This window comes from Myotis nattereri (genome assembly GCF_964212035.1).
Source record: "Myotis nattereri genome assembly, chromosome: 18".
Classification (NCBI taxonomy): Eukaryota; Metazoa; Chordata; class Mammalia; order Chiroptera; family Vespertilionidae; genus Myotis; species Myotis nattereri.
In genome coordinates this window covers 38,115,072-38,139,718 of record NC_138093.1, presented here as the reverse complement: position 1 = coordinate 38,139,718, position 24,647 = coordinate 38,115,072, and the positions used below count along the sequence as shown (strand labels likewise).

The 24,647-nt window shown below is 43.5% G+C and overlaps 1 protein-coding gene across 1 annotated transcript in view; it reads right to left on the bottom strand.

Moving 5' to 3' along the window:
- Nucleotides 1–1,128: 1,128 nt before the first annotated feature.
- The window catches only part of RNF115 (ring finger protein 115), a 67,916-nt gene continuing 44,397 nt past the window's right edge, over nt 1,129–24,647 (bottom strand). The window contains exons 4-9 of the mRNA XM_081112842.1: nt 14,135–14,346; nt 8,212–8,280; nt 6,767–6,839; nt 5,572–5,665; nt 3,531–3,646; nt 1,129–2,882 (exon numbers count right to left, since the gene is read on the bottom strand). Of these exons, the coding sequence (XP_080968968.1) occupies nt 2,751–2,882; nt 3,531–3,646; nt 5,572–5,665; nt 6,767–6,839; nt 8,212–8,280; nt 14,135–14,346 (696 nt within the window). The 3' untranslated portion in view covers nt 1,129–2,750. The remainder of the gene's footprint in view (nt 2,883–3,530; nt 3,647–5,571; nt 5,666–6,766; nt 6,840–8,211; nt 8,281–14,134; nt 14,347–24,647) is intronic.

Sequence of the window (24,647 nt, the reverse complement as noted above, 5' to 3'; positions counted from 1 at the left end):
ACTCTGCATGTCTCACCCCAGACATGCTGTGGTGTTAAGACCAATGAATCTGCAAAGTTTCTCCCTAGAATGGGAGGTATCTTAGATTTCCAGGTGGATTTAAATTGAAGAGAAAAAATAGCTATTATGCACACAGCAAACTGGTCCTCATCCCACGAATGTGTCTTCTACCGTTTAACCCTAGTACTAAGGTCTCTAAACAAGACAGATATTTCCATAATTTGGCAAAATTTAAGTGGGATAAGGATCATTCGACTGTGTGCAACATTTCTATTTTTCCTTCTTGTGATGGTTAATTTGTGTCAACCTAATTCAGCATGAGATGTCAAGATACCTGGACAAACATTATTTCTAAGTGTGTCTCTGAGGGTAATTTTTGTAAGATTAATACCTGAATCAGTAACTGAATAAAGCAGATTTCCCTCCCTAATATGGGGGAGCCTCATCCAATCAGCTGAGAGCCTGAGTAGAACAAAAAGGCTGATAGTCCTGCTAGGAGGAGCTCCACTTGCCTCACTGCCTGAGTTGGTTCATCAGCCCTGTCCTGCCTTTGAACTCAAAACATCAGCTCTTCTCAGGTTTCCAATCATCTGGCTTTTCAACTAGAACGTACTCAGGTGTTTGGAATCAAATTAGAATGCCACAGTTGTCTCTCAGAAAAATTGTGACAGCCTGGAAAGATCTTGGAACCTCTTAGCCTCCGTATCACATGAGCAAATTCATTATAAATCCATACATGTATACACACAAGCACACACATATCCTATTAGTTCTGCTGCTTTATAAAACCCAAATATATTGCTTAACCTAAATTAACCTGAAGTCTGAGATGCCTCCTATTTTAGGAAGAAGCACTTCAGATACATAAAGTGGAAGGAGTCTGGGGACAGCAAAAAGTGAAGAAATTTTCAGATAATTTAGACTGTTACTAGCTATTCTGTGTACTGAGAGAAAGTAAATCCCCATTCCAGCACTCTGTTTCCCTCCTTCTAGGAAGCTACTGAGCTCCTTTCTAGTTCTCTGGTTTTAAGTAAAAATACAAACGCCTGTCCTGGCATCTCAGACACTTAACAGGCAGACAAAGCTTTCCAGGCTGTCACAATTTTTCTGAGACAGTTGAATAGTGGCCATTAAATATTCATAATATACCTCACACTCCCTCCAGCTTCTCACCTCCCCTCAAAAGCAATGTTTATTTGGAGGCTAGATTTCAATAGGCTTAGTTAATAGCTCACATTCTCCAAAGAAACAAACTCTACAGAGATATGACATGAGAGGCATATAAAAAAATCTTTTATTTCCTCTTGGCCCAACCTGAATCAGACCTTATGGACACACCTTTTACGGGCAGGCTATTAATTCAGCAGGCCACTTTTCTTTCTCTCTTCCCTCCCCTATCATCTACCACTAGAGATATCATCTATATCTCTAATCCCCTTCCCTAACCGCCCCGCCCCCCCAAATCAGAGTATAGTGCATGACATTCAACAAAAACTCATAAAGACAGAAGCCAAGAAAGAGACTCTCTTAGAGGCTTTCTTGTTCTGATCATTCCAAACTCTGACCAGACTAACAGTGCCTCTCTGTAACCCTTTTGGGTGTACCAACAGTACCCATCATTTCCCTTTGAGGTTTTGAGATTCTGAAGACATTTCTGATCTTTTCCAAATGCACCAAGCAGCATATGCGTGTAGATGGGACACTGTTAGGCTAAAAAAAGTAAGGCCTACCTCTCCTAGACCAGGCTGTTTTGAACATGATCACAATAATCAGTTTGATTAAGGATATGCAGAACCAAGCAAACAAAGGTTTCAGAGATGATCAAAGGGCTTAAAAAATTAAAGTAAGACAATGTAAAAATCTCAATTCCTAAATATCAATGAATTACTAAAAACAGTGAACAGAGCAGCAATGAAGGCATTCTATTTCTGTGAGGGAAATTATTTTAAAGTCCGCAGTACAAAAGACATAAACAGTGAGATGGGGATCATTAAAAAATGTCAGAACCAAAGATTTTAAACATGTGTCCTTCTTTGCCTGTATGCGGCTCCACTCTTTCGAAAAAAGGAGCCAGAATTAGATTCCTACCAACAGAAGACCCCTAAGTCACGGTGGCTGGTTTCTGCAGAAACTGCATCTTTTGAAGTAGTCTTTAAAAACTAAATGAGAAAACCAGAGTATAATGATAAGCCACTTTCTCCTTCCCAATGTAATTTTTCTTTGATTTGCTGTCTGAGGGTTCAAAGTCATTAGTCTTAGATTTCTGAATTAATCTGACCTTAATTCATAGCTAAATGTGGCCAAGAATATATGCTTTTGTATGATTAAAACAGAAAGACTTACATCAGTAGGACTTTTGGGCTCTGGTTCCACTGTATTTATCATAAAATACACTAATGATAGGATGGAGGCTGGACAAGGGGGTGAAAACATCTAATAAAGGGCAACATGGCAGACAGCAGGACCCTAGCTAGACTTTAAGGAACTAGTTCTATTCTGGCAGGGGGAACCCACATAATTAAGTTTCACACTTATAAAATTATCACTCTGATTCAGCAGTAAGAGGCATTTGGTTTTAGATACAATTCCGTCTATAGATGCTAACTTTAAATTTAAAGAAAACACTCTGCATTAATATTATGGGTTGGGGTTTCTTATACGATTTCTAACTCCACCGACTATTTTGTTTTTATACAATTCACAGCTATGGTAAGACTACCACAGCCCTGGCTCAGACGTGGTCTTTAGATTCAGAAAGTCCATCGGTCATGTAGCTGGTTGTCACTGCTAAATCTGTTGCTTGCAGAGGCCTCAGAGTTCTGGGTTTGCCAAGTAGAGTCCTCACCATTTAAGCTCTTCCTACATATAGGACATGTATCGTGCTGAAACAGAAAGATATCAGTCCATGTAAACAGCTTGACCTGAGAAGTTGTAGGTACTAACACTTAGAAAATCCTGAGAGTTGGCCAGTAAAAAAACAAAAAGGGTATGCATTCTCACACAGTGCACACCGGGCTCCGAGGTGTTAACACCAGGACATCCCCCAAACAGAACTTTAAAGGCAGAGAGACCTTGTGACAAGAGCTAACACATACCACCAATTGGAACTAACCAGAATCAGTGACCTGAGATGATCTAGAGCAGGGGCCAGAAAACTTTCTCTGTAAAGGGACAGGTAGTAAATATTTTAGGCTTTGCAGGCTAAATACCACCTGTGTCGCAACTACTCAGTGATGTCACATGAAAGTAGCCAGAGACAATTTGTAAACAAATAAGCATAGCTGTGTTCCAATGAAACTTCACTTACAAAATCAGATGATAGGCCACAGTGACCTGTCGGCTACAGGTTTGCTAACCCCTAGTTATAGCCAAACAGTAATTTAAGAAACAGTAATGGTGTTATTAAGAGTTAGCCGGGGACTAAAATGTAATCTTCATTAACAATTAACTACACCCTTACACTGAAGCATTCCCTGACAAGATGTGACTGGCATAGATGCCTGTCACAGATAAGAGTTGTCTGTACTCACCAGTTCCAACCACGGCACAATACAACTGCTGTGAAAGAAGTGGTTGCAGGGTAACTGCCGGACTTCCTCTTCAGCTGTGTAATCTTCTTTGCACACTGGACACTCTAAACCCATATCTGTTGGAGGAGGAAATGCCTTTTAAAGTAAACAAGCAACAAGAAGGAAGAAAATACTAGCCCAATTTCTTTAACAACCAAAGGAATGCATAAAGAAAAGACACAAGGGCATCCAAGGTGGAGGCAGATAGGAAGCATGAGCTTTATTTCAAAATGGGGTTCGTGGTAACAGACTGGGATTTGAAAAGGAGGACTGATGAATGTGCCTACTGGTTGCATTCATCTGATAAGACCTACTTTTCCATGTAAAAGGTTGGAAGAAATAAACTAGGGCTTAGGCTAACTGTTAGGTAAAACAGGAACATCGTCCCAATGTGTGACAGACTTCTGGCAGTTTCTGCTTAGGACCTACCACTGGAAATCTGTCCACCACAATCGAGGGACTCATCTCCGTCATCTTAGCTGCTCCAGTTCAGTTTACCCTATTTTCCACATTAGGCATCCTCTTCCAACACGGTTGCCCAAAGCCCTCTGAACAAGCTGTAGTTAAAAACTGTACCAGCAGGTGGTGCTGCAGAACTGCAAAGCTCTAGGGCAGCTCCAAGTCCAGAGACAGGAAGCCCCCTTCTCCTAGGGCACCAGCCAGTCTATTTCCCCTGCAGGATCCGCTCTGTGTCCCACAGCGCTCAAGGCAGTTGGAGTAAGACTTTCCACTTAGTAGACGCACTGCTTCCTCTTCATTCCTACCACCTGTGGACTAATTCTAGCTGTTACTTCTTATGCCTCGTCTACGGGAACAGCCTCCCAGGTCGGATCCCTACCCCAGGTCTTCAACTCTATAAATACATACTACACTTTGGGATCTGCTCATTTCCCCTTAGTACCAGCTCCATAGCACGCTCCAGTTCATCTTCACTTGGATTCCCAGCTGGTGCCTCAAAAATCAACAAATTCAAAATTCAAAATATTATATCGCCTCCTTACCAAACCAGGGCCTGTTAACAATCCCTCATTCCTGATAATGCCAGCACCACCTCTGTAGTTGCAAAGTTGCATTATCTTAGAATCATCTTTGACCTTTCCCCTCCTTCAGTCAATTATGCAATCAGTGATGAATGCCTTTCTCTTCTGTATCTACCCTTTTCTGTCAGCCTTGTCACCATCGCCTGAACCCCACCTAGATGCTGCAACAGCCCCTCACATTCCTGTTTCTGCTTTCTTCCCCTTCCAATCTACTTTAGACACCACCTCCAAATTAATCTACTCTGCAGACCACTTAAATTCCCTTATCCCTCCATTTGAGGATCTACAAAACTTACCTCCCCTCAAAATATTCACCCCTCACTACTCTGCCACAGCTTCAATGTCCAGCATGACAAGATCTACGCTTCCTATCCAATCATACCTCCCAAACCAGATTCTATTTCAGGTCTGATAAGGTCAGACCTGATTCAGACACTATATCCATGCGAACATTTGTACATTGGTTCATACTTTTCCTGAAATAGAATGACCTCTCTAAGGAGGCCCGTCCTACCTTTAAAATCTGACTCTAAATGTGTGGGGAAAGAAACTCCCAGTCCAAAGTAATGTCCTTTATCACTAAATTCCACCAATGTTATAAATAAAATATCTATTCCTAATTGTACCTAACTATAGAGTTGATATAAAACCAATTCCCAGCCTCTCATTTATATCTTTTCCTATCTCCCCAGAGTCAGGAAGTAGCATCTGCTCAACAGTATTTTTTACACTGTTATCTAATTATTTGGAGAGTTTTGCTTCCCCTGGTAAATTCTTGAAGAAATCAAGTCTTATGTATCTTTGTACCACATGGTAATTGCTCATGGTACCTAATGAAGAGAAGGTACCTTCCGTACACGGCACCATGGTAGGAATTTGAAGAGTGCCATAGGTTCTCTTGAAGATCCTTAGTACAGGAAGTGCTGGAACTGTAAACAGAAGATGACGGAAACTGAACCTACCAACTTGTTCCTGAGTTACTGTCACTGTTGGAAGAGATGTGATCTTTTCCTTGTCAGCTGGGGGAGGCCCCGTGTTTTCCAGCTGTCCTAAAAGCTACAAAAAAAGAAAAAGAAGTGGTGAACATCTAACTATCCTTGGGTAACGAGTTGCTCTAGCCAGAACAAACAGTGCAGATATTAGAAGTGTTAGTTGCTCTTACTTCCGTAAAGGCTCTGAGAGGCACAGGTTTCCTCTTACTGCCGCCATAACACTCATGATTGCTTTACAATTTCAGAGACATCTGTGTAAGTCTACAGACAGACCCGATCATTGCAAGGCCCGCCTTTGGGCACAAAGCAACTTTCGAGGCAGCAAAAGGGTTGTGACATCATGAATAAAACTAAAGCTTAACACAAAGTAATACTTAACTGATCTAAAAACTTCATTCTGCTGGAAGGAAGAAAAGGGTGGGAATATGGAAAGTAGCATAAGGTAAGCCAAGAAATTGGTAAATACTGCCTATAAGATTTGGATATAAACAACATGCTTTCTATTCTCAGCAATCCACAAGGGAAATGAAAAAACCAATTAAATTAAAATTAACATTAACAAGTGGAAACAATTATCCATGGCATGGGAGTATCTTTTTCTCTGCTTCCTTGCCCTACTTGCTTCATCTGGCAGAAATCCCTGCTTCAGCACATGAGACCTTCCTTTTTTTGTGAAGTAACTTGAAAATAGGATCCTTACAGGCCTGAACAAGAGGCCAAAAATACAAAATACTCTTTAAGAAAAGGCTTTTTTTAACTGATTTTTTTTTTTTTTTTTGAGAGGAAGGGAGAGACAGAGACCATCAACTTGTTGCTTCACTTATTTATGCATTCACTGGCTGATTCTTGCATGTGCCCTGACTGAGGATCAAACCCACAACCCCGGAGAGTACGGCAACGATGTTCTCTGAGCTAACCAGCCAGGGCAAAAAATCTTTTCTTCCTATGGAGGTGAAGCGATCTTCAAAAAAGGTCTTAAGGTCTAGAAGATACATGGGTACCGAGCTAATAAACCAGCAAATCATTAGTGAAATGCAAAGCCACAAGCTCAAAATATTAGGGAACGCAGAGTGACTGCCATTTCAGAAAGGAGCAGAAGGAGAGCAGGAAGCCTGTGGAACCATGAGACACACTGAACAGACACCTTCAACAGGCAGCTCCTCACCTGGGTGACAATGGCATCAAGCCCTGTTTGACCCCAGGCATAGTCCCCAGGGTTGGAGTGCAGCATCCCGCTCCTATACATGAGATGAGACAGACAGCATTAGATGAAGTGACCAGGCTCCGCCTTACACCACAGAAACACTGGCAGAGGGATCCTGCTCTCTCAGACCTGCAAAGTCACTAGTTCTCTAAAATCAAGTGGCAAAGAAGTTCTCAGTATTTCCAAGGTCAAACAGATTATCCAGATAGTCTCCCATTCTCTAGGAATTTTTCCTAAACTGAATGGAATAAAATGCAAAGCCACTGGAAATACCACAGGACACACAAGAACAAAAGGACTCATGGCCTGTTGGTTAAGAAAAGCTGATCTTCTCTGTGCCCACTTACATTAGACACAGACGGAGCAGCTTTCTAAGTTTTTCCCTCACGACTGGACCAAATCTGGAACAGACCTCACCCGTGGTTCTGAGCAAGGAGGAGCTTTCAAGCAGAAGCAGCCATCGCAGTCTCTCTGAACCACAACTTAAAACAATACCAAAGAGATTTGGCAGTATCTCTCTGTGGAGCTGCTGGTGCATGGCCCTGGTTGACGGAGGGAATATGTTTAGAGAAACTAGAGGTTAGAAAATAGAATAACTGTGTGGATGAACTGAGGTCACTCTAAGCAAAGAAAGGCTTTTGGAGGCAGAGCCAGAAATAGCAAAATAATTGTCCAGACAACACCAACCATATGTAAGTGTCACTCTGATACTGAATTATAGTCTTGCTTCTTCTGATGAACCTTCTTACTTAGAAAAAGGCATTATGTTTTCAATTTCAGAGATTCTTAAGGAATAAAATCTTCCCATATGATTAGGAGAAACCCACAAATCAGATAGTTACCAAGCCTGGCAGGAACCTACTCATTCCCCACCTCAACACACTCCAGAATCAGACACATCCAATGCCCAGACAACCTGGGGACCAGAATGACCCTTGTGAGCCTGAACAAAAAATTAAGTTCTAATTCACCCTAGCTGGTTTGGCTCAGAAGATATAGAGCATCAGCCTATGGACCAAAGGGTCCCGGGCTCAATTCTGGTCAAGGGCATGTACCTCGGGTTGCAGGCTCCTCCCCAGCTTGAGCCCTGGTCAGGGGCGTGCAGGAGGCAACCAATTGATGTGTTTCTCTCACATTACTATTTCTTTCTGTCTTTCCCTCTCTTCCACTCTCTCTAAATATCAGTAAAAAAAAAATATCCTTGGGTGAGGATAAATAAATAAAGTTTTTTTAAAAAAAGCTCTAATTAAGTTTGAGCTCAGCAAATAATGGCAGCCTGCCAGCCTGCCAATCGCATCTGTATATTCACCTATGAAGCTCTTTCTTTTTCTTACCATGGCACAGATACTAAAGTTAGCTAAAATGATGCTACTCCAACAGAATAAAAAAGGCAATTAGTTACTTACCAGGTAAAAGGGGATCCACCAGGAACTGCAGAATTTGCAAAGAACCCTGCAAAGATCTGTTGTATTATTCTGTTGGAAAAGAAAAAGTTAGGTAAGACAACAGACTACTGAAAGTACTCTACAAATATCCATGGCTGACCAATCAATCCCACCAACCCCTTCTCCAAGCCACTATGGCTTTTCACTATTATCTATATACTACAGGTCCAGAACACAACATTTATGCACGGGGGTGGAGGGGGCCGCCTCAGACTGGCCTGCACCCTTTCGCAGTTTGGGAGCCATCGGGGGATGTCCAACTGATGGCTTAGGCCCGCTCCCTACAGAGAGCGGGCCTAAGCCGGCAGTCGGACATCCTTAGCGCTGCCGCAGAGGCGAGAAAAGCTCCTGCCATCGCCGCTGCGCTTGCCAGCCGTGAGCCTGGCTTCTGGCTGAGCGGTGCTCCCCCTGTAGGAGTGCAAAGACCACCAGGGGGCAGCTCCTGCATTGAGCGTCTGCCCCCTGGTGGTCAGTGTGTATCATAGCGAATGGTCATTCTGCTGTTTGGTCGATTTGCATATTAGCCTTTTATTATACAGGACTAGAGGCCCAGTGCACAAAAATCGTGCATGGGGGGGGGGGGGGCTCCCTCAGCCCAGCCTGCACCCTCTACAATTGGGGACCCCTTGGGGGTTGTCCGACTTCTGGTTTAGGCCCAATCCATGGGATTGGGCCTAAACTGGCAGTCGGACATCCCTCTTGCAATCTGGGAACGCTGGCTCCTAATTGCTCGCCTGCCTGCCTGCCTGATCACCCTTAACCCCTCTGCCTGCCTGCCTGCCTGATTGCCCCTAACCCCTCTGCCTGCCTGCCTAATCACCCCTAACCTCTCTGCCTGCCTGCCTGATTGCCCCTAATCACCTCTGCCTGCTTGCCTGAGCACCCCTAACTGCTCCCATACCGGCCTAATCGGCTCTAACTGCCCTCCCCTGCAGGCCTGATTGCCCCTAACTGCCCTCCCCTGCCATTCTGGTCTCTCCTAACTGCCCTCTCCTGCTGGCCTGATAGTTCCCAACTGCTCTCCCCTGCCTGTCTGGTCAACCCTAACTGCCCTCCCCTGCGGGCCTGATCGCCCCTAACTGCCCTCCCCTGCCAGCCTGACCGCCCCCAACTGCCCTCCCCTGACGGCCTGGTCGCCCCCAACTGCCATCCCCTGACAGCCTGATTGCCTCTAACTGCCTCTGCCTCGGCCCCCACCACCATGGCTTTGTCCAGAAGGAAGTCGGACGTCCAGAAGAGGGCTGGTTGACCCGGTCTAATGTGCATATTAACCTTTTATTAGTATAGATAGATTATATAGGATAGGACTGCTTAAATGCGGGGAAAAGCCTTTTTCAGCAAGAGGAGATGCTGTTGGCAGACAAAAACACTGGACTGATAGTTAGCCATATGCACTATACTGCCAAACGGGTCATTAAAAAATTGAACCGCTTTCTTACACCTTACACCAAACAGCTGTTGCCCTTAAAACCCCTCCTCAGCCCCACTTTAGGTTCTGCCTTCATAGTTCACCCAGATTAGGTTCTGATTGGTTGGTTTCTATGCCAGTCAGCATCAAAACCTCCCCCCTCCTAGGCAGCCATTGGCTACTGACACTTCACCCAGACTTGGTTCTGATTGATCGGTTTCTATGCCAGTCAGCATCTCTGGGCCTATCTCTGGGCCTGATCAAAGGGCAGGGCTGATCAGCAGCCCCGCAGAGGCCCGGAGAGAAACAGAGATGGAGAGAAACAGAGACCCGGCTGCTGGTGAAGCCCGGAGAGAAAGAGAGAGAGGCAATGGCTGATCAACAGCTGCCACTGAGGTTGCAGATCAGACCCTGCCTCTCTCTCTGCAGGCCTCTCTCCGGGCCTAATCCACAGCCCCCTCGGCAGTCAGTGTTAGGTCGAGCCTTAGGTCGTTACAGATCCTGGCTTGATAGATAGATAGATAGATAGATAGATAGATAGATAGGCAGATAGATATTTGGCAGACACTACCTTAACCAAATGGTCAAACTTAACATTAGCCATGATAAAACAAGCTGATATCTTGTGTCCCTTAGTTGTGATACACTGAGAAGGGTACATCATTTATTTGGTATCCTTGCCCAGATATTTAATCTGAATAAAGACACAAACAAACCCAAATAAACAGACATCTGAAAACAAAATAAAGAACTAGCCTTGATTCCTAAGACTAAGGAGGGTCACATGTGGGTTTTCCAGGTGACAGCATGAACTAGAACCCTAGTCACCAGCTAGCATTAACATGTAATACATGTAAGCACATAAGCCTGCAGATGATTCCAGTCCTTTGGTCCTAGACATAATACAGCTGCGGCAACTATCTCCCCATTCCCTATCCAAATTCCTGACCCAAAGAAACTGTGAGAGATAATACATAATTACCGATTCAAATCATCAAGTTTTAGAGTAGTTTCTTATATGCAGTAACAGATTACTAATATAGATTCTAATAAGGCAGGATCTCAATTTTCCTCAGCAGTACCTGATAGGGTTATACAAAACATTAAATCAGCTAATGAATGCCAAGCCTGGCACAGTATGCTTCCTGAATGCTAGTTAATAATATAACTTCAATTTGCAGAGTTAGAACTATGGTGGAGGAATGCATAAGGGCTTTGAGGAGAGCACAAAGAAAATGCATTTGATACAGTCTTGAGGGTCATGGGAGACTTCCTGAATTCAGTAAAGGACTGATTTAATTGGGTCAAAAAAGCAGTGGAGGTATTTCAGACAGAGAAAACAGATTAAGCAAAGATACAGAAGCATGAAACAGCATGGTAACTGTAAGTTTTGTATTGGAGCAATAAAAGCAAAAGCACCAGGAAAGAAGGCTGCAGAGCTTGGGAGGATTCAAAAACAGAAGGCTTTGTATATTAGGTTATGGACCCTGTGCAAATGGACTTTAAGCAGGGAAGTGATGGCACAGACTTGAAAATGTAGGTAGATAATCCTGCAAGGATATTACGGACGTGATTTAAGAATGATAAAGCTTTCATCATTCTTAGTTGCTCAGTGGTTAGAGTGCCGGCTTGCAGACTGAAGAGTCTCTGGTTCAATTCCCAGTCAAGGGCACAAACCTCAGTTGCAAGTTGCCCAGCCCTGGTAGGGGTGCCTGCAGGAGGCAACCAATCAGTGTGTCTCTCACACATCACATCAATGTTTCTCTCTCTCTATCTCTCTCTCCCCCCCTCCCTCCTTCCCTTGCTCCCTCCCTTCCACTCTCTAGAAAAGGAATAAAAAAAAAATTCTCAGGTGAGGATTAAAAAAAAGAATGATAAAACTTTAAAAGAGACAGAAGAGTTAGGAATCTGATGCAGTAGTGCAGGCATGCAGAAGATGTGGATGTGTGCCCAGGCTTTGTGGCTCAATGGCTGAGTGTCGACCCATACACCAAGAGCATGCTGATTTGATTCTCAGAGCACATGCCTGGGCTACAGGTTCAGTCCCTAGTAGGGGGAGTGCAGGAGGCTTTTGTCTCTCTCTCCCCCTCTCCCTTCCTCTCTCTAAAAAAAATCAATACAAATGTATTTTTTAAAAATAAAAGAAATAAAAATGTGTGGATGTGAACTAGAGGGGAATGGTTAGACAATATAGAAGTTGAGAATAGGAAATAAAAATTAGAAAGACTTAATGACTGGATATGTGTCTATGAGAGGGCTGGGTGAGACAAAGATAGGATTCTAGGTCAATGCCTGGGTTTCTAAACTGGGTAGAAAGTTGTACCTCCAATTAAAATCAGAAATTAAAAAAAAAGATCCGATTTGGAAGAAAAATTTAGTTTCCATCTTCCTGAGTTTGGAGTATCTATGGAACATCCAGATAGAAATGTCTAACAAGAGGTTATATATTCAAGTCTTAAATGAGGGGAAAAGGTAAAGACAGAAATACAGAGCGGGGAGTCTTTAGTGTCAGGGGTCCTCAAACTACGGCCTGCGGGCCACATGCGGCCCGCCGAAAACATTTATCCGGCCCGCCAGGTGTTTTTGCCACCGCTGTGTGCATAGGAATTTGTTCATAGTTTTTTTTTAAACTATAGTCCGGCCCTCCAACAGTCTGAGGGACAGTGAACTGGCCCCCTGTTTAAAAAGTTTGAGGACCCCTGGCTAGGTAATTGTTAGAACTACAAGAGAACCTGAGGACACCAGAGCTTACAGAGCAGCGGTTCTCCCCCGGGGACATTACTGCTCCCAGGGCAGTGTCTGCAGGGTGGGGTGAGGATGTGGTTCCTGCATGTAGTAAGGGAAGGGCCACTGATGCTGCTAAACATACTACCATGTACAGATAGCTCCATACAAAGAATTATCCAGCCCAAAATGCCAACAGTCCCGAAGTTAAGAAACCCCATTGTAGCATAAGAGGAAAAGCAGAATAAAGGAAACATCTTGGGAAAACAAGTATTTAGTAAGTATCCACAAGAAGGAAGTCAGAGAAGAGGTAAATTTTAAAAATGTAATATCATGGAAGTCAGAAGTAGAGAATTTCAAGACGGGGAAAAGACCAAAATTATTGAATTCAGTGAATTAGGCCCACACAATAAAAATTTTAAGTAGCCACTGAGTTTGTATCTAGAAGGACACCATGGATTTTAGTGAGAGGAGGGCCAGACTATAGGAGTATAGGAATAATGACAGATGAGAAATTTTTATTGAAAAAGGAAGGAAGTGAGATTGGGTAGTAACTAAAGTAGTTGGTTCTCAACTTTGGCTACAATCAGAATAACCTCAGCAGCTTTTAAAAATGACCCATGCTGCCTCAGCCGGTGTGGCTCAGTAGATAGAGCATCAGCCTGTGGACTGAAGGGTCCTGGGTTCGATTCCAGTGGACACATGCCCGGGGTTGTGGGCTCAATCCCCAGTAGGGGGTGTCCAGCACTCAAAACGATTTTTTTAAAAAATATTTTATTGATTTTTTACAGAGAGGAAGGGAGAGGATTAGAGAGTTAGAAACATCGATGAGAGAAAAACATCAATCAGCCGCCTCCTGCACACCTCCCAATGGGGATGTGCCCACAACCAAGGCACATGCCCTTGACCGGAATCGAACCTGGGACCCTTCAGTCCGCAGGCTCTATCCACTGAGCAAAACCGGTTAGGCGAGTTGTTAACTTTTAATGTAAACTGAGATAACCACATGTGGCTAGTGGCTGTTGTATCAGATAGTACAGTTCTAGATTCAGATATCCCTGGGTTCAAGTCCTGGATCTACCACTGATCCCGTTTTCATTTCTGTGAGTCTTATTATTACGTAAAATGAGAATAACAATAGCAGCTACTAATTCATATGGGTTAAATGAGATAAGCTGATAAAGTACGAACACAATCCTATGCATAAGGAAAATATTTTTTTAAATTGTTTATTGTCCCTAGTAAATGGGATCCAGGAGATAAGGAGCCACCACGCAACAGTGTGACTCAGGTGTATCCCCAGCGTCCAGTACAAACGCTGTAGCAGAAAAGTCTCAATAGACATCTGCTGCACGACTGCTTTTGGCAGTCACAAGACTCTATGTTCATTCCTATTAAATTTCATATCAAGTCCACTGCTCCAATCTGCTGAGGTCTCTCTGAATCCTAATGTCATCCAATATATTGATATCCCTTTCATTTGCTTCTGAATTTTTGATAACCCTACATTAATCTGAGACACTAATAAAAATGTTAGCCAGAGACCTATATCATTAGTTTTATTACCCTTTAGCTATTCATCATTTGTTACATGGTATGACATTCAATTTAGCTTCATTTTCACTCTGTTTATATACCTCCATCTTGTCCACAAAGGTAGTAAGTATGAGACCCTGATAAAGATTAGATTAAGGCAATATGTCTTTCATTGCAACTGCCCTTAAAAAGAAGTTAAAACAACTGTGCACTCACCCTTCAATTGCTGGGGATCTATCAGGACGAGTGCTTCCTTGCGCTCTGTATCTCCGAGTCATTGGCAACCGTGGAGGTCGACTTGGTCCCCAGAAGTCAGTGTGAGTTTGGTGACCTCTCTCATTGGCTCTATTATCTTGGTCCAGTGCATTGCTACTTAGAAATGGTCTAAAATCTTGTATAATCATCGTGTGGTCCAAATTGCGCCAGAACTAATAAAAAAACAGAAATAAACTACGTTATAGTTTTAAGAACAGGAAAAAGAGGAAACAGGAAGAAGAAATATTGAAAAAAGAAAGGAATAATTTTTATACTTCAAAATTCAGCAGCTCAAACTAAGGTATAGGTTTCCCCAATTTTATGAAGCGAAGTTTTTCAAGGGCATGAACAGGGAAGGGGGGAAACTTAGATACTGTGAAATTTAATTTCCTTCATACAGAAACAACAGGCCAACGGCTGAACTCCTTTCTTAACAACGAACTCATATCCACATGCCTCTGACCAGTTACACCCCCTCCTGAAATAAAAGCATGAGACAAAGGTGATCATAGACTTTTGTCCTAAGCACAGTCAATCATTTAGATCAACATTATAATTCTGTGTTTTAATGACATCCACATTTTCACTACAGGATAATTGAAGATTTAAATAAAACAGATGTATTTACACACTTGTAATAAAGTACCATCAGCCCTAGCCAGTTTGGCTCAGTGGACAGAGCATCGACCTGCAGACTGAAGGGTCCCAGGTTCGATTCCAGTAAAGGGCATGTACCTTGGTTGCAGACTCCTCCCAGCCCAGCCCAGGCCCTGGTCTGGGCACATGCAGGAGGCAACCTATTGATGTGTCTCTCTCACATCAATATTTCTGTCTTTCCTTCTCTCGTCCACTCTCTCTAAAAATCAATGGAAATATATCCTCGGGTGAGAATTAACAAAACAAACAAACAAAAAAAGCATCATCACCACAAAGTGGAGACAGATATCTATAAAACACTTCTCTTGACCTAGACGCTGGATCAGAAAGGGGCAGTGTCAGAGTTGTGTCAAAGCAGTGCAGAAATATCAGGTAAGACCATTCTTGTAAATACTATTATCATTAAAAGGATGTTGGTGATGGTGAGGTGGGGGGGGAGAGGGAGAGTGCCTGTTGGGTTTGACCAAAGAATCACTAAACAAAGAGTGAATGAAAAAACAAATCACTTCTGAAATAACTTTATTTATCTGTACAATAGGTATTTTGAGAGTTCCACAGAATACTACTTACTTTATTCCACCCAAGTATATAACCCCAGTCATATTCAGGTCTCTTTGTTTTGTTTTTAAAGTTTAAATGAAACAAAAAAATTAATATCCTATATAATCCTATATACTAAAAGGCTAATATGCAAATAGACTGAATGTGGGGGAAAAAACGAACAACTGGTTGCTATGACATGCACTGACCACCAGGGGGCACGCGTGGACCATGGCAGGCGTTGGCAGCAGGCAGTAGAGGGCGAAACATGGGGGGCGTTGGCTGCGGCGGGATGGTGGAGCAGGTGAGCGGGGGCGTCAGAGCAAGGTGGGGTGCCGGTAACTGTCATTGGGGCGAGCCTTTGGTGGTTACTAATTCTTTGCTCCCCCATGCCATGGTCCCGCCCAGTGCTCACACCTGCTGCTGGCGCCAGCCCTGCTTGCACCTGCAGCCGGCGATGGCCCTGCTTGCACCCACTGTCGGCAACCGGTGCTGGTCCCAATCACTCAGTGCCATCAGCAGATGCGAGCAGGGCCAGGACCCTCAGCCCGTGGGAGCGGCGGTGGCAGAGGTGGGGCTGCCGGCAGGCAGGGGACCAGGGGCAGTGGGGCCATGGCAGGAGGGGACAGGCAGGGGCGCGGAGGATGGGCCAAGAACTGCCCCTGTGCCCACCGCAGTCTCATGGCCCACAGTTCCTTTCAAGGTGCACGAATTTGTGCACTGGACCCCTAGTATAGATGATAACGGGGACATAAAATTGCTCAGCACATGACCTTAGGTCTTAAAGTTTTCATAGCCCTCAACTCCAGACTGACCCTTTCATCTGGAGACCCATACTAGCATGTTATTTTTTGCTTTTTTTCCAGTTAACCATTTGCTTATTTTTTAAGACTTCCTCCAATATAATTTAAAAATATACAACGTACTACACAAAGTGCAATATATCCTCTATTCACTATGACCAACCCCTACCCATAATTCTACTCCCCTACTGGCAGTTTAACACATTGCGTACCGCATAGAAATCTCTAAGACATACGCCAGGGACCGCACGTTTTTGGGCAAACTGCACGTTATTTAAATCATCATAATGTACTTTAGGTGTTGTTTTTCAATAATTATAACGTTTTTATTTACAAAAACAATTAAACAATTAAAGTTCCTAGTACTTTTTTAACGTATGGTACTGCATAAAACATTTTCCTCTATGAAGAGGGACCAAGCAAAATTTACATAAGTATCTAGATTCGCTCCTTTTTCCATGGCGTGAAAAACCAGAACACTCGTGAGCGGTCCTTAACAGATGGCGTGCAAAACACAAGAAAACTCCTGAGTGGTACAAAATGTGTTAATTTGGTGTGTAGAATTCCAGATCTTTAAATATGTATTTGTGTACATACACATAGTAGGTTTTGTAACACAAACACAGACTCATTCATTCACTTAACAAATACTTGTTAAGCATGTACTATGTCCCAATCACTTTTTGGGAACTATTAGGATATAGCAGTGAACATAATGTTATAAAACAAAAAACCTCAGCCTGGCCCATGTGGTTCAGTGGTTGAGTGTCGACCTATGAACCAGGAGGTCACAGTTCGATTTCTGGTCAGGGCATATGCCTGGGTTGCAGGCTTGATCCCCAGTAGGGGGCATGCAGGAGGCAGCTGATTAATGATTCTCTCTCATTATTGATGTTTCTCTCTCTCTCTCCCTCACTCTTCCTTCCTCTGAAATCCATAAAAATATCAAAACCAAAACAAACCACCCTAACTAGTTTGGCTCAGTGGATAGAGCGTCAGCCCGCGGACTGAAGGGTTCCAGGTTCGATTCCGGTCAAGGGCATGTGCCTTGGTTGTGGGCACATCCCCACTGGGGGATGTGCAGGAGGCGGCTGATTGATGTTTCTCTCTCATCGATGTTTCTAACTCTCTATCCCTCTCCTTTCCTCTCTGTAAAAAATCAATAAAATATATTTTAAAAAAAAAAAAAAAGCAAAGCAAAACCCTCGGCCCCAATGGATTTCATTTTCAAGTGGGAAAAGACAGACATACATGCTCCCAGCCTCCAAAAAAAGGGAAAGAGCACTCTGTATGTTAGATAGTAATAAATGCTATGGAGGGGAAAAGGTCTGCACTGATTCAGAACACACATACTCAGATCATTCTTTTCAACAATAGAATAGCATACGTGCTATATGTTTTATATACTTAACATTTTTATTATTTGATACATGTAAAATAACATAATAAATGAGGTATTAAGAAAATAAAACAAAAGATGGCGAATAGGTAACTGCGGCACCTGCTTTTTCCCACAACCATATCAAAATTACAACTCAAGTACAGATCATCTCTCAGAACCACCTAAAATCTAGCTGATCAAAAGTTCTACAACTCAGGATACAAAGAAGCCATTTCAAGACTGGTAGGAGGGGCACAGACACAGATTGGGCTGGTGCCACACCGTGTGGTGGTTAAAAATCAGGAGAGAAATCTGGCTGTGGAGAAACACTCTGAGGAGCAGAGTCCCAGCCCCACACCAAGCTCCCCAGCCCAGGGTTTCAGTGCCAGGAAGATATGTAAGTTCCAATAACTTCTGACAGAAAAAAAACCCAGCGGATTATAAAGAACTGTAGCCTACCAGCAGATATCCAAATGTAAAATTCCAGCAAACATGAGTTTGAATAATTTATTTATTTATTTTTTAATATATTTTATTGATTTTTTTACAGAGAGGAAGGGAGAGAGATAGAGAGTCAGAAACATCGATGAGAGAGAAACATCCATCAGCCGCCTCCTGCACATCCCCCACTGGGGATGTGCCCGCAACCCAGGTACATGCCCTTGACCGGAATCGAACCTGGGACCTTTCAGTCCGCAGGCCGACGCTCTATCCACTGAGCTAAACTGGTTTTGGCGATTTTGAATAATTTAACTTTCAAATCTAACCCAGCAAGTTTAACAGCATTACACAAAAAGCACAATTCAAAAATCACCAATTAATGAACTTATTTTGTTTCCAAAAGTTATTTCTTAAAACACCACGCTCAGGATCTGCATAAAGTAGGACATAAAAAATAAAACAAAAACAAAAACAAAAAAACCAGCAGAGATTGTGGCTGAGAGAGATGGAGGGCTGCTAGAGTCCCAGGTGTTCCTCTTAAAGGGTCCTCAGGAACTTACTTGGACTCACTCACTGAGAGCTCCACAGCTGGGGCAGCAGCTCGAAAGGTGCCAGTGACATATGGTGAAGAACTGAATTGTCCAGCAAGAGTTGGAGGGGGGGCTTTATCCCAGGCAGTACAGGCAGAGAATATTGTTTCTTTGCTAAATCCTCCCCACACAAAGCTCTGTCAGACGGTCACTATATCTGAGTCCCCATCAACCAGGTTAACAGTGTTCCTAGTGCTGACAATTCTCTGAAACCGCGCCACACCCACATGCAGGCCTACCCCAGCCATAGAAATGGCCTATCTTGGCTCATACTTGGAACTTTCCAAAAATCTATCCAAGGTTCACAAAACTCAAGGAGCATCTGGCCTCAGCATGCCCCCTACCTCTTGCTAAGTGGTTGCTGGCATTACTGGCAACAGGCTTTAGTCTGCAGCTTGGTCTCTCTGGACACCTTCAAGGCTAGCAAAAGTTAGCAGCCATCTGAAAATGGCTTTGTTCTCATGCCTGGTGGCCCAGACAGGGCGTTGATAGTGGATGATTTGGCCTACACCTCCAGGGAAGCCCCAGAGCTAGTGCATCCAGCTTCACACCATGTCGAAGCACCACCCAAACACCTGATGAGCAACACACTTAAGGGATGGACTTGGCAGGTTCCTGGGCCCCACTGATGTGAGTTCTGTTCCATGGGATTGACCCCTGATAGCAGATCCTCCACTGTGGTCTCGGTCAGACCTAGCAACCAATGGACAGTGTAAAGAGCCTCTGGGACAACTTCAAGCATACCAACATTTGTGTCATGGGGGTGCCGGAAGGAGGTGAGAGGGAGCAAGGAATTGAAAACTTACATGAAAAAACAATAACAGAAACTTCCCCTAACCTGGTCAAGAAACGGACATATAAGTCCAGGAAGCACAGAGAATTGCAAACATATCAACCAAGGCCACTCTACCCAGCAAAGCTATCATTTAGAATCAAAGGACAAAGAGCTTCCTCCTGGACAAGATAAAACTAAACAAGTTCAACAACAACCCAGTACTACAAGAAATGTTAAAAGCTCTTGAAGAAAGAAGATAAAATATACAAATAATAAAATGGAAATAAGTACTTATCTATCAATTACATTAAACGCAAATATATTAAACTAGAGGCCAGGTGCATGAATTCGTGCATGAGTGGGGTCCCTCTGGGTCAGTGGTCAGCAAACTGCGGCCCCTTGAGTGTGGTTCTTGCACAAAATACCATGTGCAGGCGTGCACGTACAGTGCGATTGAAATTTTGTGGCCACACTCAAGGGGCCAAAGAGCTGCGTGTGGCTCGCGAGCCGCAGTTTGCCGACCTCTGCTCTGGGTGGCCTACAGGGATCGGGCTGAAACCCACAGTCCAACACTGCCTGCAGCTCCTACCTGCTGCTCCCGCTCATCTGGGTCCCACTGTGCCTGCCGCGGGCTCGCACCCAAACAGTCCAGATCAGGAGAGGCTTGCGCTGCACCAGCAGCACTTGCCAAACATGAGCCTTGTGTCTGGCACCCTCCCAATGGGAGTGGCCTGTGGCATCAGATCAGGCCAAAACTGCTCTTCAACATCCCCCGAGGGGTCCTGGATTGCGAGAGGGCGCAGGCCAGGCTGAGGGACCACACCAGTGCAAGATCAGGCCGTGGAGGGACCATGGGAGTGCTCCAGGGCGTGTCCAGCCCATCTCACTCAGTCCCGATTGGCCAGACCCCAGCAGCAAGCTAACCTACTGGTCAGAGCATCTGCTGCCTGGTGGTCAGTGCACATCATAGTGACTGGTTGACCAGTTGACTGTCTGCCCCCTGGTGGTCAGTGCACATCATAGCGAGTGACTGAGCAGCCTTAGCATATCATTAGCATATTATGCTTTGATTGGTTGTTCCTTTGTTCTGCTGTTCGGTCTATATGCATACTACCATTTTATTATATAGGACTAGAAGCCCAGCGCACAAAATCGTGCGGCCCCGCTCACCCGTGGGCACACCACCCACCCACCCGCCGCACTCGCAGCCCTACCCACCTACACGCCCACGCTGGCCTTTGATTGTTACGGCATTAGCGTCACGGGCTTTTGATATATATAGATGCTCCAATCGAAAGACATATGGTGGCTGAATGCATAACAAAACAAGACCCTTACAAGTGCTGTCTACAAGAGACTCACTCCAGATAGTAAGACACACACAAACTGAAAGTAAAGGGATGGAAAAGGTATTTCATGAAAATTATATCAAAAAATTAAAAAGTTGGGGTAGCAATACTTATACGAGACAATGCAGACTATATATTTTTTACTTATCTTTACTGTTGTATTACAGATGCCCCCTTTCTTTCCCCATAGACCTCCTCCACCCACCCCCACCAGACTACACTCCTGGCCTTCACATTATTGTCTGTGTCCATGGTTTATGCATTTGTGCATGTAGGTTCTTTGGTTAATCTCTCCCAACACAGCCACTTATCCCTCCCTTCTCTCAGAGATTTGTCAGTCTGTTCCAATTTATACTTCTAGCACTGTACAAGAGCTTACAGTCTCCCATGCTCTTGACAACATTGTTAATTTTTTTATAAATTCTAATATCCAATCTGAGGAACAAAAAATGACATCCACACTAAAAGCAATGAGTTCTCAATACACCAGTGAAAAAAATGCACCTTTTCTTTTAACTACCATTTGTACTTCTTACCATATCACACTTATTTTCTTTTACTTTCTAGTAACAGTCTCTACCAGTTAGATATCACTGGCTTCTAGTCTGAAAAGTGGTCTACAACGTAGTTTAAGTGAGAAAGTATAAGCAGCACGATCTAGTCACTTATGTAAACTACTAGAGGCCCTGTGTACGAAATTCGTGCATAGGGGTGGGGGGGTTGTTGTCCCTCAGCCCGGCCTGCACCCTCTTGTAATCCGGGACCACTGGCTCGTAACTGCTCCTCGCCTGCCTGCCTGCCTGATCGCCCCAAACCGCCTCTGCCTCGGCCCTTGTCACCAAGGCTTCATCGGGAAGGACGTCCGGAAGGTATTTCGGCTGTCCAGTCTAAATAGCATATTACACTTTTATTATTATAGATAGGAAGAAAACTATTATTCCCTTACTAGATAAAAGTTCCACAACATTTGCTCGCAGAAAAGAATTCTCAAAGCGATCTTTATTTTCACTATAATTAATTTGTAAAAATTAAATATTTGAAAATTTTGACTAGAAGAAAAATCAATCACCAAGCTCATACTATCAATAATCTGCACTGATAATTATATAAATTATTATGACATTTAATATATATAAGAACCTAAAGGAATGGAAGCTGAGAAGCAGCTTCAACAGCCGCATGAGGCATTCTGTTTGTAAACTGCAAACTAGTGCAAATAAATACTAACAGTCAAAGTATTTGTCCCAAAATAACAATGCAACCTGACCATAGAACACAGGATTATAAAAAAAAAACAACACACACAGCACACAAATTTATACCAAATCAGCATGAGGTTAAAAATAGCTTGAGGTCATTTGCCTCTGAGCAGGCTCAGACAGGCACAGGAGAAAAAAATAGCTCATACAACAAAACTGGGTATTCAGGACAGGAGTTATATAAGTAAAACAAATAGAGAACACTTATGTTTCAGTAAAACATTCAAAAGAATCACAGAGACACTTTATTTTCAAGTTTTGTCTTGAAAATCTCAAATGTTACTCTGAGTGAAAGAATAAGATAATGCCTCTGAAAATATGTGGGCTGAAATATTTACAAATTTCAATATAAAAAACAGGATGGACAGTATCTTCTATTTAGCAGAATTTGCTATAAGCTAACCATGACCATATCAGCACTTTTTAAAATATTATGGTCTGTTCCTCAAAGTTACCATCTGACCCTGAAATTTCACTTTTATAGACCCAAGAGAATTAAAACACTGAACCCACAAATACGTGCAAATATTCAAAGTAGTATTCTTCATAACAGCTAAAAAGCATAAAAAACTCAAATGTCCATCAACTGATGAGCGGGTAAACAAAATATAGTATATTCATACAGTGGAATATTGTGGAGCCATAAAAAAGAATGAAGTATTGACACATGCTACAACATGGATGAACCTTCAAAACATTATGGTAAGCAAAAGAAGTCAGTCACAAAGGTCACATATTGTATGATTCCATTTATATCAAATGTCCTAAATAAGCAAATCCATAGCACAGAAAATAAACTGGTGATTACCTAAGGCTACGGGAATTGGAGAGAAAAAAAGGAAAGACTAATTGGTACAGGGTTTCTTTTTAGGGTGATGATAAATTTCTAGGTTAAACAGTGGTGATGGTTGTACAACTTTACAAACTTAGTAAACCCACTGAATTGTATACTTTAAAGGGTAAATTACATGATACGTGAATTGTATCTCAAAAAAAACATGGTCTACAAAGATGAGTCAACTGAGACTGAAAAGCTTCATGAAAACTTCAAGATAATGACCTTCAAATGTTTTCTAGTGCCCTAGAAACCTCCCTCCCTCCTGGACCCAAGCAACCGATGTTCTTGCTGTGGTTTGCATTAAGAAATTGATATTTCATGTCAAAGGAACCATATTGTATATGCTTTTGGTGTGCTTTCTTTTACTCAGCTTAATTATTTTTGAGATTCATCCATATCTACACTAATAAAAGAGAAACATGGTAATTGGCATATGACCGCTACCCTTCCCATTGGCTAATCCCCGTCACTCACAGAGTAGGGCTGAGATATGCAAATTAACTGGCAGCCAAGATGGCGGCCGGCAGCCAGGCAGCTGATGCGAACAGGGAGGCTTGCTTGCTTCAGTGAGGGAGAACTCCAACGTTCCCCGCCTGACTTGCCGGCCTCTCAGCTGCAACTCTCAGCAACTATGTTGTGAATATAGAAGCTAAAAAAACCCCAGAAACCTGCTTTACTCAGCAGGGCTTCAGCCAGCCAGACTGCAACACTGTATCAAATACAGATGGTAAACAAAGGCCAGAAACCTGTTTTCAGCAGCCGAGGCCTCAGAGCTAAAGCTGGCCCAGAATAAAAAAAAGAAAAAAAGAAAAAAAGGAGTGGTTGTGAGCTTCATTCCCAGCCTGAAAACAGCCATCATCCCCTCACCCAGACTGGCCAGGCACCCCAGTGGGGACCCCCACCCTGAAGGGTGTGTGACCAGCTGCAAACAGCCATCATCCCCTCACCCAGGCTGGCCAGGCACCCCAGTGGGAACCTCCACCCTGATCCAGGACACCCTCAGGGCAAACCAGCCAGCCCCCACCCATGCACCAGGCCTCTATTCTATATAGTAAAAGGGTAATATGCCTCCCGGCACCGGGATCAGCGTGACAGGGGGCAGTGCCCAAACCCCCTGATCGCCCTGCAGCTCTGTGTGTGACAGGGCGGGTGCCAGGAGCCGGTCCATGCTTGCTGTTTCAAGGGACCTGGCATATATGGCATACTGTTCTTAATATGTTTGCTCACCTTCTTGGCACTATGTGTTTTAACCAAGGTCTCTGAGAAAGGTTGTTTCCCCAGGTAGGGATTTTCCCCTGAAGTTAGGGAGGGAATAAAACCTCTTAACTAAGTGCCAGGCGGGTAATTAATCACTTTAACTATGAACAATCATGCTTAAGCTACATAATATTTACTCCCTGGAATGGAGATAAGAAACGCCCTAACCTTTGGAATAGAGATTGATAGGATTGGAATCAACTGGTATAAATACAGATGTAACAAGACAGAACTTAGAAGACAAAACTAAGAGGCACAGAACCTAGACACAGAACCTAGAGCAGAACCTAGAGACAGAACATGGCAAAAGATCCTGGACAGAAACTGGCCTCAGAACCTAGAGACAGAACCTAGCGAGAGAACATGGCAAAAGATCCTGGACTGAACCTGACTACAGAAATTGGCAAGAGAACCTGACTAGAACCTGGTGACTGAACCTGGCTGGAGAACCTAGCAAGGGAACATGGCTACAGAACCTGGCTGGAGAACCTGGAGAACCTAGCGAGAGAACATGTACACAGAACCTGGCTGGAGATCCTAACCAGAACTTAGCTGGAGATCCTAACCAGAACTTCGCTAGAGAT